The sequence below is a fragment of the Notechis scutatus genome, chromosome 1, assembly GCF_049901735.1.
Source record: "Notechis scutatus isolate UNSWTSFEM ecotype Mainland chromosome 1, rNotScu1.2, whole genome shotgun sequence".
Taxonomy (NCBI): Eukaryota; Metazoa; Chordata; class Lepidosauria; order Squamata; family Elapidae; genus Notechis; species Notechis scutatus.
In genome coordinates, this window is record NC_142009.1 from 65,236,300 (window position 1) to 65,252,676 (window position 16,377).

Below are 16,377 nucleotides of genomic sequence, written 5' to 3' on the forward strand. Positions count from 1 at the left end.
TATTTCTCAACTCAGCAAGTTTAAGATGTGTGGACTTCAACTCCCAGAATTCTCTAGCCAGCATTCTAGAACAGAAGTCCAAATAACTTAAATTTGCTGAGTTTGAGAAACACCAGTCCAAATAAATTCTGGAGGGGTCTGGTGGCATAAACGCGACATTTGTCTTCTGTGTAGCTTGGGTGTCAGACCACATCCTAATTTTATCAGCACATTCTTTTGCCCAAAAGGCCTTTTCCCCACCTCTTCCCTATATTTTTTCCAGTGTTTTATTTCTCTCTCTCTTTCCTTAGCCACCACCACTCTTAAATGTTGGAGACACAACCCAAGCAGCCCACTTGCTCATGTTTCCTTTCCTTTTATTTAGCCACTACTACACACTGCTGCTGTTGTGTTTGCTGTTTCTTCTCTGTACCCCACTCCAGAACACTTTATGCCTGGAACTCACATATTCTGTATCTGAGCTTGACTGTAATACAGGTGTTCCAGAGTAGCGCCTGCATAGAATACACATTTTGGTTGGCCACAAACCATATGAACTTGGCTGTTCTATATATAAAATGTTTTCTGTTGCAATGAATATTTTGCACATCCAAAGTAATTATCTCTGCAGATAATTAGTTTTCCTATGCAGATTACTGCAACTGTGGATTCCACTAAATAAAATGAGATAGCCAGCAAAAGGGCTTAGCAATTATGAATCAAAATATTTTAGAAAGAAGCTCATTGAATACTTTAATAATAAGACTACAACATTCTTTTTGATTGCATATATTTTGGCCTTCAACCCAAACACAGCAATACATAAAATAATGCACACCACTAGATTCCGCTGGTCTGATGCACTGCTTTCCTGTAGAATCCAGAACCATTGGGTGTGTGCAGAAACAACTGTAAGAGCCTTCAGTATTGATGCACTGGCCATCAATACAGCTGTTGATGTCCTGACATTCATCTGTATCTGTTCAAATGCAAATGAAAAGTACTTCAAAGGAAATCACTTCCTGAAAAATAGCTTGCACAGAACATTTGCAGTGATCAATTTCTGGACTGCATTTCTCATTAGCAAATCTTTAAAATCAAGATAATCATACTGAACATATTTGCAAGGAAGAGAACTGTTAAACAGGCATTTCTTCCTGAAGCACCCAAATAAAATGTTGTTCTTGTGGATTTATTTCCTTCTACACTCCTGATTTATCAGCACAGCACGTATATTTTCAATAAATTATACGCATGTTCCTCTCTGGAATAACGAGACTATTAGTACTACTAGACAAAAATTGATCTTCATGAACATTCAGATAAAAACTGATTGTTATCCAGACAGTTAATTTTATAGAAAAGAAACAACAATATCAATTCAAGAAATTAGATGGCTTTATCAGAAAAGAAAAGTTATATGGGCCCAAGATAATTAAACCTTTCACTGTGGTTTCCTTTCATTCTGTTATTCTATACAGAATGGTTTTTCTCTTTAGATTGCAAAACCATGCAAGACCATGACGAGGAATAATTTTCAGTTAAATGGCAAAAAGTGATTAAGTAGGCAATTCAATGGATTAATGGGAATAAATTTATGATAACCACAAATATGAATTGCTATTCCATATTTAGGGATGAAATAGTATGCAAAAAATACTCATCTCCTCAAATGAATTTTTTTATAAACAGAATGTGACTCTCACTGAAAAAGAATCCATGAATATATTTTTATGCATTATGCATAAAAAATAGGAGCCTAAGTGTACAAAAGTCAAATTGGGTAGAAATGTAAAACCTGTAACTATAAAACCTGTTAGAAAATTCAGTCAGTTTTCCCCAAATTATCTTATTACTTCTTCCAGTTTCAGCTTTCTGACAAACTTTATCTTAATTAAAAATGTAAGAACTATTCTACTAGTTCACATCAAAATCTCACTCATCCCACCATTTTTCACAGTAACTTTCTAGAGGATTTCTGGGAAGACTACAAACTTAAATGAGGACGCTGGGCAATTTCACATTTTATTTCCCAGCTGCTATTATTCAGAGGTTTCTTCCTGTAATGGCAATATAAAACTTATCTACTCTCCTTTTGTTATGCAATTCAGAAATTATTCCCCAAGTTAATTATATGTTGTGTAATAAGATCTCAATAAAACTTTTACCACAGCAAGATGAAATGGAATATAATTGGGACTATTGCTGTATACCCCATTGTACAAATAATCATGTATTTTATTTCTTTGTAATGTTACCTCCATTTATCCCTTCCTCTGGTTTAGAGACAAAAGAACTTAGCAAAATTTCTGCAGCCACAACATTCTTTCTGGCCATTACAATCAAACAAACATTGTTCTATATTTCTCCAAATAATAGTCAAAGAATTTTGAAGGAAGATATGAGCAATAAAGGCAATCAAGTTCCATATATCAGCTACATATATAAATATTCAAAAATTAGATCTTGATCTTGTTGTCTTTCCCCAGTGAGAGGAATATGACGTTAACCTGAACACTTACCAAAGCACTGAAGTTTTATAGGATCATAATACGTGCCCTGTTTGCAGTAACATTCATATCCTGGCTGTGTGTTTAAACAGAAGCCATTTTTACATATTTCTTGGCCGAAGAGCTGGCATTCATCAGCATCTGAAAAAGAAACACAGACATTCTAAAACATATACAGTAGGTGAAGTATTAATTTTTAGATCAAATTGTTCGGACAGATATGGTTTTTCTCCCTATATAACAACAATAAATGAAAGACCAGAGTTGTACATTAGCCCCTATGATGGACCAAAACAAGTATATGTCTCTAAAAAGTTATTCTAGGAGACTTGCATTTTCTTCAGGTCAATTTATTTATTTATTTCAATTTTTAAAATCCCTATTCTGCCCATTTACCTATCTGGCTCAGGGTAGTTTACAACAAGATAATAAAACAATATAAACACATGAGTAAAAGCAGATTAAAAACAGAGTTGAGAACAAGTTAAAATCACAAGTTTAATGTAAAAAGTAACAAACTGGGAAGTATTTTTGTTTATTTTTTTTAAAGCATTATTTTCACAAGGAATCAATTGCAGAACTTTGTCATGGGAAGTTGCATGGCATGATTAAATTGTTAAACAACCAAGAGCCTGTCTTTTGAGACCAACAGCCACGTCTGGAATGTTGGCAACTTATTCTTGCTGTTTATTTAATATAGAAATAATATAAGCCAAACAATTTATTCATTTGAGCATGTTCTTTTTTTTATATTGACAATTTTACTACATCTAGCAATCCTGTTATTATGTGAGGACTGCCTTAAGCAGCAATTTTGCTAATGCCAACTAACATTAATATTTGAAGGACAATTCAGTAAAGTGCTTCACCCTTACCTTCAGCTCCAAAATTACTTTTATGTACTCTAATAAGATTATCAACATACCCCAATTTGTGTTCATGACTTGGTTCTGTATTGCATCTGATATAAAATCCGCTGAGAATTAATTATTTTTTTGTGGGCCTGTTTTTGAAATTCCAGCAGTGGTGTTTTCCTCTGCACAGCTATGACAATAATTATCACTGAATAGAATTCTAAATTATATCTATTCTGTTATTTGGGAGGTTTTGATGTAAGCGATAGCCAGGAATTTTTACATGCTTGTGAAAAGTATTTGTAAAGTTTTCCATATACCATATCAAAACAATTAGGAAAAGGAATATTAATGGTTTTTTTTATTTATAGACTAGTTTATATATGTAACATTTTCATTTTTTTAAATGACTGAATGCATATTTTATGTTACACGTAAATTTTAGAAATGTCTCAATTTTTATCCTATTTGTTGTTATTTCTTAAACATCAATTTTCTATTTACACAAGACAAAATAAAATTTGGTGAAATCACTCAGGTATATAAGATAGTTGTTTTGAACAGGATGATGTCTACTCATATCATGGTAACAGTAGCATACTAAGAAAACAATACTTTCTATTTGCTGGATACTCTAAAGATAAAGTACTAGCATACTTCTCCAGAACGAAAGAATTGGCTATCCTAATATTTTTAAAGCATTTTTCCTGAAATTGAGCAGTACAGTAAAAAAAAGAAAATCTGGATGAAAACTAGACACCCACATAATAAAGCAAAGTTTTTAAAAGATCAGATATCTGAAAAATGGCATGTCTAGGATTGCTGAAAGAGAATTATATGTTTGTAAAGGGAAATGAGCAGTTCTAAAGAAGAAAACCAATTATATTCCTATAAATAAAGAATTTTGAGGGAAAACAAAAGCAAAACCAGCAATGATATTCCATAGTTGACCTGGTTAAATAGTCCAACAGATACAACTGTACATTTTGGAACACTGGCTCACATACATCATAGGGATTTTAAAATATTTTCAGCAGTACCAAACCAACACATCATTTATCATCGAACTGCATTGACACTTTGTGGGGATGAAAGCCTTGGTCAGTTTTAAAAAAATAAGTTAAAATTAATTCAAATAAGGAGCCATTGAAGGAAACAATGATAATTAGAAACAAATATTAAAACCACGGCATTAATTCAAGTCTGTATTCAAGTCAATATCAAGGCTGACCTTTGTAATTATGTGCAATGTCTCCATAACGTGCTTCTTCAGATGGTATGAATCCTTTCCCTTCAGGACACAGTTCAATAAACTCAGCTAGCCGGAAGATAAAATCAAGAATCCATTTAGAATTACATTTGTGCGTTACAGTCTGAAATCAATAGCAACATTTCTATAACAGGAATGTGTTAATGGATTTTTAAATACCACATTTCAAATTTCAAGTTTTTTAATGGTACATATATATATATATAGGGATACTTGAAATAATGAGAATTCAGCTCTTTTCCTTGGCTTGCAAGATTTAAGTGCATAGTTTGCTATTGGTGAATACAACTTAAAATTCCATGACAATGAAAGATTTTCAAGATGCAAATTTGGAATCTTTATATTAATTTGTATAATACATGTGTAACTTTATTTTGGCTTATTATTGGAATTGGAATTAATCTAAATTTAAGTTTGGTTGCAGGGCTCAGCTTCTTTTCTTTAGCGGTTTTCTGTTACCCAAACTAATTTATAACCATTTATTGATTGATTTATATAGTTGCCCATCTCATTTGCATGTGACTCTGGGCAGAGTATACAATTAAAACAAATACTAAACAATGTATCCATTAAAAGATTTAGAAACAAATTAAAAACTATAATAACAAAAGGATAGGGAAGAATGCAATCAAACATGCTAGCCATTTAAGGGGTTCCACTTCCATGGAATTCCACAGGCCCTATGGCAAAATCAATTTTTGAGGGTCTTCTGAAAGGCCAACGGGGTTGGGTCCAACTTCATCTTGGGGGAAATGATAGTACAAAGGGCTGGTGCCATGGCAGAAAAGACTCTTGGCTCTTCCCGCCAAATAAAGCTCCTTGGCTGATGGTTTGAAAGGATCTGATGGGACAGGTGGATCTAACTAGGGTGAGGTGAATCCTCAAATAAGGTAGCCCCATGCTATGATTGTAGGGCTTTAAAGGTCTTCACCAGCACCTTAAATCAGACCTGGAAGCAAATTGATAACCAATGTGCTGTTGTTGGAACACACATAATGTTGTTGGAACACACAGTACTGTTGCATTTTTCACCAGCTGAAGCTCCAGATACTCTTTAAAGGCAGCCCCATGTTATAATAGTCCATTTGGGGAGTAGCTACAGTGTGACTAATTGAGAGCAGGGCCTCCTAATCCAGGAAAAGGTGCAACTGGCACACAACACAAGCTGCACAATTCAAAGGAAATGCAAAGGCTGAGATAATCTTTCTTTTAGAAAGGAAAGATGAGCTGAACTCTGCCAGTTTTTCAGTATGTGATGGACTTCAGTTGGTAAGGGAGGGGGGAAGTAATACAAATTAAGCCTGAAAAATATTTTTTGGCCCTTGTAAGCAAGTTTCCCAGCCAAATATTCACAAAATACAAGTAATCTGTAAAGCAAGTTTGTTGCAACAATTCTATGGATTTGGAGTTGAAAAACTGGCAATATTTTTAATATACTTTTTGAAAATTACTTGCAGTTCAATCACATTCATTCCTGCTTCCCCAACAAATTATACACAGGAGTAAATCAGAAACCTTTATTTTGCTTATTTTGCTTTATTTTGTTTTGTTTCCCCAACAAATTATACACAGGAGTAAATCAGAAACCTTTATCTTATTATTTCTTGCAAAACACAATTCGATTCCTTTTTTAAAGGAAATACAGTAAGTAACCCTTCAATAAAATAATAAATAACACAGAATTATGAAAAGAACTAAGGACTTTCAATTTGTTTCTGGCACGTGTTCTGAGGCAGAGGTTTTATACTTTTAACTAATATTAGGCAAACAGAATTATTATCTTAGGTAGCACAAGGAAAATTTACATCATACAGTCTTTACAGCCATATGAGAGAGAGAAAGATCTATTCTACAAAACTTCTAGCACTATTTAAAATGTTAACAGCTTTTTTAATTCTGAGATCTAAGTTTTCCTTTAGCACAAAAATGTAATAGAAAAAAATTACTTTCTTTTAGTTTTATATAACTGAATGATTCCAATGTATCTTTCATGCAAGTAAAGCTTTCAGTGGACAGAAAAGCTCAAATATTCCAGCTTGCTATTCATGGCTTTCTTCCCCCCCATTAATATTATCCTCAATGATCCAAGTTGTTTAGGAAAGTATGACTGTTAAGAGCAAGAAATTTTTAGTTATGTAACACCTGAGCCTCCTTGTAAGGTTATACATAATAATGGCCACTGAATGGAAAAGGATAGCTCACCACTTCCAGGCACGGGACACGGGAATATTTCACAGTTGTCACCCCAGCCAGCACCCAAAGTACAACAGCATTCTTGCTTTGTAACATTGGATGTTAATACGTTATCACAAAAATTTGCATCGTTTAGATTGTAGTAACATTCCTTTTTTTCAACTGTTTCTGTGATTCTGTCTGGAAACTCTATGAAAACAAACAGTAAAAGATACATTCAATATATATGCAGAAAAGTCATCTGCTCAAAAATAAATACAGTGCTTAAACAAAAACCATCTAAAGCAATTCACAATACCTATAACTGGATACTAAGCTGATGATGTAGACTCCTTGGGTCAATGTAAATAAAATATCAGGCTCTTTATTGGTAACGTTTCAGAGATCAGAATCAGACTATGAAATTACAACCTCAACCACCAATCTTTCCCCTATTCAGGAACCCTTTTAAAATAAGATTTGCTCATTTATTTTATCTCCTGACTTAAAGCCTTGAAAAAGGTGGCTGTAACTGAGACTGGTTCCTTAGTACAGAGGAAAGTCTGTGGAGATTCTCAGTCATCCAGGACGTAGTTGTCTCAAAAATGCTTTTTCAAAAGGCAACTGGATTGGGGGTTTTTTCCCTTGAGGAAGAAGAAGAAGACATTTTGCTTCTCATCTAAGAAGCTTCATCGGTTCTAAGCTGATAGTTTGAACCAATGAAGCTTCTTGGATGAGACACGAGGAGGGGAAAAACAGTTGCTTTTTGAAAAAGCACCTCTTTAGTATAGACAGAGGAAGTCACCTTGAAAGAAAGGTTGGGAAAGAGTAGGAGGATGATAAAGTTGCTCAGTGGAAATGTAATAGCAGAAACCTAGAAAATTGTACGACACTTCTCATAAAAGAACAGTACCAGGTTCCCAGACCAGAAAGCTAGTTCTTAGGTTTTTCCTTCTATTCTGACACAGAGTCTGAGCCAGCAGCAGCTGTGTGCATCCTGCCTCTTCAATGTGCTCTCATACGGCTTCTGTTTGGCTCCAGTAATTCCCCCAAGATCTGGACATCAATTTCATAAATATCCCTGAACACGAGCTTGTAAAACTTAATTTCAGCTTCATGCCAATGTGCTTACGTCAACCCAGTTGACAGAGAATCAAATTTAATAGCACATTAAGACTGCTGAACCAAGGCAAGAGATTATTCTTAAATTCAGACAGAACAGGACAGATCCAGAATTATTGGGCTCGCCCTACCAACTGACACTTCCCCCCACAGTCCTGCTAGTCTTAGATGGGCTAAACGTTGTTTAGTAAAGTTTTTGATCTGCAGATAACCAGATGTGAGCCTCTTTGGTGGAGGTTCAACTCTAGAGAGAGCTGCGTTTGTTGATGCTGTAGCCTGTTGTATATCAATATCCTTGCCTGAGCTGCTAAGTCCTGTTATTGGTTTAGCAGTTGAGTCCCAAAGGCTGAATGTTGGGGGGGGGGGGATTTTCGTTTGCTCCCAGGTGATGTAGAACTGGGACAATTAGGGAGTTTGTGGCAACCATCAACCTGACCCAGGTGATTTAGGACTGACACAATTAAAGGTTGCATATTAGATCTGTTTTTTTGTCTCAGAATAGTTAAATTATTGAATTCTATTCCAGTTTCATTTTAAATTGCTTTTATCAAATTTTAGTAATAATTTGTTTCTGGAACTTTGCACTCTGATATGGCCCAAGGGTTACGAAATTCAAAAAAAAAAAAAGTTGTGACGTGATTTGGTAAGGGTGGTAGAATAACTATTAGTTCCTTTCCACAGTAATCATTTGTTTGCTGGTGTTGCTGGACCCTGCAGGGACCCAGGGCCTATTTAGATCGGTCCACTTTAATGATTTAATGAGCACCGATGGGCTCCATCCATGGATTTTATTTCATTTTTGGGATCTGAGTGCTGGAAGGGAGGTATGACAAGGCCTCATGTAGATTTGTTCCTAAACAGTTTCCCATTGTGTGCCTATCTTGCAATGTTCCTTGGTTTTCCAAGCAGCGCCAAGAGATGCAGTGCCAGAAGAGATGTATACAGTACCACCTGTTAAAAACGAATAGCTCTAAAAAGTTCTTTGAGCTGCCCAAAACATTTAGATGATCATCATATATAAAATAATCATTCAAGTTAGGTAGTTCCATTTCATGTACTGGCTATAATACATTTAGATGTGTATGTATCTAAATATATGTATGTATGTAAGAACTTATGTTTCTACTATAAAAAACAAACAAATAAAGCATTATGAAGTTTTTAAAATTCAGCACACTTGAATTCTCATCTTGCTTTTACACTTTGCAAGATCAATAAATGCACTGCAGAGAAACCAGTCCAGTCTGACCTCTCTCTCTTTCTATCAGGCATGTACAGTTTTTAAAAATGTCTGAATTTCATAAAATATGTGGCTTTGTGGCATTGTCCACTGTCTAAGAAGAACCAAATGAAGAATGTTACATTGGTGTACCCAAGGCAAGAGAAGGATCTGTACATCATCCCCAAAGCATACATTTTCACTGAACAAAAAAGCCACTCAAAAGAGCAGGAGAAGCAAGGAGGAGGAGCAGGAGGAGGAGGAGCAGGAGGAGGAGGAGGAGGAGGAGGAGGAGGAGGAAAAGGAAGACGAGGAAATATAACATAACTTTTGCAGGTGAAATCTATCTCAATCACACAAAACAATCACCTCATACATCATGAATATCGAGAAGATTTTAAAAAAAGACGCACAGCTAGATCAAAATATTAGCCAATGGGAGAAATTAAAGAAGTTGGGTTCCCGTGTTATGCAGACTACAAATTAACACGGTCTCAAAATTATTATTTTTGCTGCAACAGAATGTGAACGTAGTGATTTTTTACATCCGTTTTCATTCTGTTTCAATTTCTCCTCTGTTTAGCGTCCTGGTATTTATTTACACAGCTGTGACTAAAAGTTAGACAGGGTTTGTGAAAGTTTGGAAACTGAATGAGACAAACATGCGGTATCTCTGGACACCTGCATAACTGGATAGAAGCATTCCTGTCAAACAGACAACAAATGGTCAAAATTGGGAGCGTCCTATCAAATTCTGTACCTGTCAACAGTGGTGTCCCCCAAGGCAGTGTTCTAGGACCAACTCTTTTCATACTCTACATAAATGACCTCTGTGATCATATCAAGAGTAACTGCGTTCTCTTCGCTGATGATGTAAAGCTATTCAACACCCCAGACAATACTGCTACCCTTCAAAAAGACCTTGACTATGTATCAGAATGGTCAAACAAATGGCAACTTCAAATCTGAACAAATAAATGCTCTGTCCTACATATTAGCAAAAAATAAAAAATAAATAGGCTGAATAGTCAAGACCTTGTTGATGATCCAAACTCTTTCAAGGATCTTGGAGTACTCATCTCTAATGATCTAAGTGCTAGAGCCCACTGTAACTACATAGCCAAAAAGGCGTTAAGAGTTGTTTAACCTAATCTTATCCAGCTTTTTCTCTGGTAATATTACACTAATAACTAGAGCATACAAAACATTTGCTAGACCAATACTTGAATACAGCTCATCAGTCTGGAACCCACATTACGTATCTGATATTAACACAGTTGAGAAAGTCCAGAAATATTTCACAAGAAGAGTTCTCCACTCCTCTACTTGTTGCAGAATACTTTATGCCACCAGACTCGAAATTCTAGACCTAGAAAACCTAGAACTAAGCCGCCTTCGGTTCGATCTAAGTATAGTATATAAAATCATACATTGTAATGTCTTACCTGTCAATGAATACTTCAGCTCCAACCATAACAACACAAGAGCAAACAATAGATACAAACTCAAGGTTAATCGCACCAAACCTGATTGCAGGAAATATGACTTCAGCAACAGAGTGGTCAATGTCTGGAATACTCAACCTGACTCTGTGGTTTCTTCCCCAAACCCCAAACACTTTAACCTTAGACTGTCTACTATTGACCTCACCCCTTTCCTAAGAGGTCTGTAGGGGGCGTGCATAAGCGCACCAACGTGCCTACCGTCCCTGTCCTATTGTTTCTTTTATTTCTTTTTTCTTTTTTCTTTTTCTTATATGTATCCATGTATTCATAACGATGTTTTTACTTATACCTATTATCTTGTAAGCAATTGACAAAAATAAATAAATAAATAAATAAACTTTTATGGAAACAACAGAAATGTACACAGAATAAACCAGTTTTACATACTTATGAGTCTTCTTTGATATTATTAGCATCTTCATCAGAGGTGGCATTCAGCAGGTTCTGACTAGTTCTGGAGAATTGGTAGCAGAAATTTTAAGTAATTTGGAGAACCAGCAAATACCACCTCTGACTGCCCCCACCCCCATCTATTCTCTGCCTCCCGAGTCCCAGCTGATTGGCTGGGTCATCTTTTGTTGCCCTGCACAGGAGAACGAAGCTGGAAAGCAGGTTAGGGGTGGGGTGGGGGTGGGGAGGGAATAGGGATTTTGCAGTAACCTTCCCCTAGAAGTGGGGAGGGAATGGAGATTTTACAGTATCCTTCCCCTGCCATACCCACTAAGCTATGCCCACCAAGCCACACCCACAGAACCAGTAGTAAAAAAAATTGAATCCCACCACTGATCTTTCATGCTTCAAATCTCTGGGAACATTTGAAAGATATACCAATGTAACCTATTTTACAGAAAGGGTTATTTTAAGCTTGGTTAGAAAAAAAACATTTTTACAATGTCCAGAATAAATCTGACTGCAGGACCTTACTTGGGAAGGAAGCATGAAGTGTAGTTCTAAGCAAATACTTCAGTAAAATAAGAAGGCAATAAATATTCACAAAAATAAACCACAATAGCAAATCATTGGCTTTCAGGGCAACAAAAAGGAATATACTTAGGTATTAAAGCTCACAAATAAAAATAAAATATTATTGAAGGGCATGGAGATTAATGCTAGTAAGTCTTTGGATCTGGCAATCAAGTTTAAACAAATAACTTTCTCTCCATCTAGCTGTAATCTTTGCTCTTTTGTTCTTGCCTTAAATTTTGTGTCATATTGAAGAAACTTGACATTATTTTGCTAGACTTTTGAGATATCAGCAGTCTCTGCTAGGCTGATCTCTTAAGCAGAATTAAGCAACCTTTCCAATTTCCAATATTCTTTTAATTTGGACAGCGAAGTTTAACTCCATCCTATAATACTGGTATAGCAAAAAATAAACCTTTATTCTATGGACAACCAAATAAAGAAAAGGTGCTAGACATCACTTCCTTATTTCCTAAGACCATGATGGAGAACCTATTGTACCAGTATTAAAGGTGATATGTCATGATGTTTTGAGTGACACACCAGCAGAATCAAGTTCACCATTTTCTGAATTTTTCACATGCCAAGGACAAAAGGTTCCCAGTCACTGTCCCAAGATGACTTTCCCAAAGAACATAGAGATGTTATACTTGATATAGAGAACCGGCAGAGTGATCCTACAAAGCACAGTTATGGAAACTCTGCGGCAGAATTGCTCAACCTAAGTTGCTCTGAGTTTTCATCACCCAAGGGTTACCATATTGTTTCTAGCTGTAGGGTGGTATTGGGAAAAGTAAAAATCTTGTCTCCATCGCTTCCCTTGATGGTATCCTTGCTTAGACTGAGCATTAAAGACATGTGGAATCAAAGAGGCCTCTTCCAAGTAAACAATTCCCTCAACCTCTGTAGGGAAAGATCTACAGTATCATTTGGAACCTGCAATATTCTCCCAGGAATAATGTGATTACTCCATATTAATCTTGCACATTGGATTTTTTTTTCCTTAGGTAAAAGCATTGAAATGTGTAAGCCTTGGCAAAGATGTCCAGTCTGACTGGATATACATGCCTGCTTGAGAATAGATAATTGAATATATTCGGTTGATATGACAAAGATCTTGTATTGATGGCTTTCTTCAACTGCTTTATCTAGTAGACCTAGGTTATTCATTTTTTTAGCCAGATATATTTTTCCACAGTATGACTTTAGTTTTACAATGATTTTATTGAGGATTGCCTAGCATGCAACTTCAACATTATATAATTAGACAATATTCATCATTTATTTATTTTATTTTTATTTATTTGATTTGTCAATTGTTTACAAGATAATAAGTACAAGTGTATACATAGTTGTTAATATATGAAATGGGTACATATAAGAAAAATAAAAGAATAAGAGAAACAATAGGACAGGGACGGTAGGCACGATGGTGCGCTTATGCACGCCCCCTACAGACCTCTTAGGAAAGGGGTGAGGTCAATAGTAGACAGTCTAAGGTTAAAGTTTTTGGGGTTTGGGGAAGAGACTACAGAGTCGGGTAGAGTATTCCAGACATTGACCACTCTATTGCTGAAGTCGTATTTCCTGCAATCAAGTTTGGTGCGGTTTACTTTGAGTTTGTATCTGTTGTGTGCTCTTGTGTTGTTATGGTTAAAGCTGAAGTATTCAACCTTACACATTTAACCTTACACTTGTATGCCTATGCAAAACTTTTAACAGCTACTTTATATTGAAGCATTATCATTTTTGCTGTTGCTATCAGTAATATATTATGTATTTTTACTCTACTTTATGCTGAAATATGAATTGGATGAAGAACAGTACTGAATGCATATGTTTTAACAAAAATAACTGGTTCAATGTAATGAAAGCTCTGCTTTTATCTTCTCTGAAACCTTCATAGTCAATACATTAAAAGAGGTGATTTTAAGAACCTAATATTGGGACTGCAAGAAATTTTAATGGTTTATTTGTTCTTCTTTTTAAACCTGATAATGGTTTGTGCATCAGCTTTTTGAAATGTGTAACCCTGAGATCAGTGGTGGTATTCAGCAGATTCTGACCAGTTCTGGAGAACCGGTAGCGGAAGTTTTGAGTAGCTCGGAGAACTAGCAAATACCACTTCTGACTGGAGATTTTACAGTATCCTTCTCTTGCCATGCCCACCAAGCCACGCCCACAGAACCGGTAGTAAAAAAAATTGAATCCCACCACTGCCTGAGATGTTTCAAGAATGTAAGCTAGAAAACATAATAAATCTATATATAAATGATATTTAAAGAATGGATAAGCATCAGAAACTGTCAGGAAATTTATATAACTTTCTAAGTAACAAATTTTCAAATCATTCACCGTCATTAGTTCATTATTATCATTAACATCTGCATATATGACTGAACAATTTGACACAATCAGCATATTAACCAACAGATACATTCAGAGTCTTTGGGCATTACCTGTTGAGGAGCGGAACTGACACAGTCCACTCATTGGGTCATATTCCTGATTTTCATTGGAACACAGACACAGGAAGGAGCCTTCCACATTTTCACAGAGAGCTTCGCCACATACCCCACTTAGCATTTCACATTCATTCACATCTGAAAAATAAAGTGTAACATTAATCCAAACTTTCTTCATTTTGTTTTGCTCTATTAAATTTAACATCATTGTCATCATCATCACCAAAGGAAAGGGTTATTATTTCTCTGTGTATCAGTGTTATCAGCTGGGAAACTGAAAATATCTACTTTTTTAAAGTATTTGCATTTATTATACAGTATAACTAATAAAATTATTGCTGAACATAACTCATATACTTATTTATTCCAAACTGTCATTAACAACTGGAATTCAGGAATGCACCTTAACTTGGCAAACTGTATGATAATACTAAAATGTTGCATTTGCTAAGGGTGACTTTACCAGATGATATTCCAGTAATGACCTCAGAATATTACCAAAAAAAATTAAAAAATCCCCAAAGACAAATTCTCTGGGTTAAATGGAAGGTGTTCCATACTGCAGAATCAAATTATCTCTTTCTGGAGCAAATTTGTAAGGAGACATCTTGCCCATCAGACCAAGGAAGAGAAAAAAAACAAAACTGCCCCTCAAGTCTTAAAACCAAACCTAGAAAACTATTAAAATTGTAATAAGTTTCAGATATCAGTAAAAAAACTTATTAACATGTATCAAGGGCATAAAAGGAAATAAGAAACTATGGGAAAAACTCAGACATCACCAAAGTCTGTCCACATATACCCAGGGCACACAGAATTCCACACAAAAATTCTAGTTCTGGAATACAAACAGGTTGAATGTCTTCAATTGATTACGAAAAAAGGAATTCACAGTGAGGAATTACTATTTTTCTTCTGAGCCCTGTCTTATGACATTTTATAACTCTGAGAGGATTTGAAAAAACTGGCATAATACAGGACCAATATCTCCCAATCACAAAAAAATGGTTATATAAAAGAAAATGTGTATTGTTTAACAATTATGAGGAATTTATGGAACTTTTTAAATTTGAAATTCAGGTTCAGGTCTAGTCATAGCTTAAGAGATATCTAGCAATGATCTGAGGTTCTATAGCATCATCATGATGTTTTTTCCTCCCATTCCACTGAATCTGGATGAGAAAGCATGACTTTCTAAAAGGGACTCTCCAAATATGTTTTCCCCTGCATGTTAGACCTCTATGTAAATCTGAATCATAATCACATATTGGCCATCATGGCCCCAAACTTAAATGAAGAAGCAGCTATTTCATTAAGCAGGGCAGAAACTCTTCTTAAAATTATCATTTACCATTTCCTTTTGAAAAACTCTCTTGTTCTGAGATATTTTCAGTCTGCACATATAAGCTACTTTGGTGAATGCAGAATTTGCAACTGATGACTTAAATTGTTCAATGCTTCAATTGTTTTCCAAGCAAATTGTTTTGCTCTTTTATCACATGGGTCTCTGGGCCTCCAATCTCTTATCTGGCAGGGCTGCAGCAGATAAATTAAAATAGCTGAAGGCACTTTTATCAAAGATAATGAAAGCTGCCCATAACCTTGCCGAGAAGGGAATATTGTTTATTTGCTAAATGATTCATTTATTTAGTTTTGGCCAGAGAGACTCATTCCTTTCCCCATATTAGCAAAGGGAATAGTCAGGGACTTTAAAAGCTCTATAGGAAAAGCAAAGGAGAAGGGTCTTCACCCTCCTCAGCTTTGTCCTTCAACTATTTCCAGTATACAGAATGTTTTTTGGAGAAAAAATGCATTTCTAGTGGATAGGATTTTAATTCATTTTGCTTGTTATCTAAATCATTCTAAATCCCCAAACAAACAGGCTGGAGAAAACTTTTTTTGCTTTTGTTCTCTTTATCCTTGGGTTTTTGGTCTTGATAGATTTGTTTCTTGGTGCCTCCTCCTAATTCTCAAGATTCCTTGTGTATTGGAAGAATGGTAGGAGGATGGAGGAAAGGTAGAAAAAGAACAGAAGGGTAACCTGGAGCAGGGATGTATCAAAGGTGAAAGTTGATATTCTCAGCAGGACTTAAGGATGGTGGGACTAGTGTCGCACATATGAATTAAGAGAAGTTTCTTCTTTTACTTGGGAGTTTTCTATTTTAGAGGATTTTCATCTGTTTTCAACTTCAAAATGAAGGGAATGTGTTTGTGCCATCAATCTTGAGGTGCTTCTGATTTCATTGTCATGTTGTGATCTCAGTCCAAAACAATCCTATTCTGGATTTTCCATGTTATTCTCATGTCTCCATACAATG

At 35.5% G+C, this 16,377-nt stretch overlaps 1 protein-coding gene across 2 annotated transcripts in view; it reads right to left on the reverse strand.

Annotated features, from left to right (window-relative positions):
• Window positions 1-16,377, reverse strand: part of LTBP1 (latent transforming growth factor beta binding protein 1) — a 214,393-nt gene that overhangs the window by 22,716 nt on the left and 175,300 nt on the right. For both annotated transcript variants that reach the window (XM_026680806.2, XM_026680798.2), the window contains 5 exons: window positions 14,054-14,197; window positions 6,816-6,995; window positions 4,575-4,661; window positions 2,502-2,630; window positions 818-958 (listed from right to left, as the gene is read on the reverse strand). In XM_026680806.2, coding sequence (XP_026536591.2) covers window positions 818-958; window positions 2,502-2,630; window positions 4,575-4,661; window positions 6,816-6,995; window positions 14,054-14,197 — 681 coding nt within the window. The remainder of the gene's footprint in view (window positions 1-817; window positions 959-2,501; window positions 2,631-4,574; window positions 4,662-6,815; window positions 6,996-14,053; window positions 14,198-16,377) is intronic.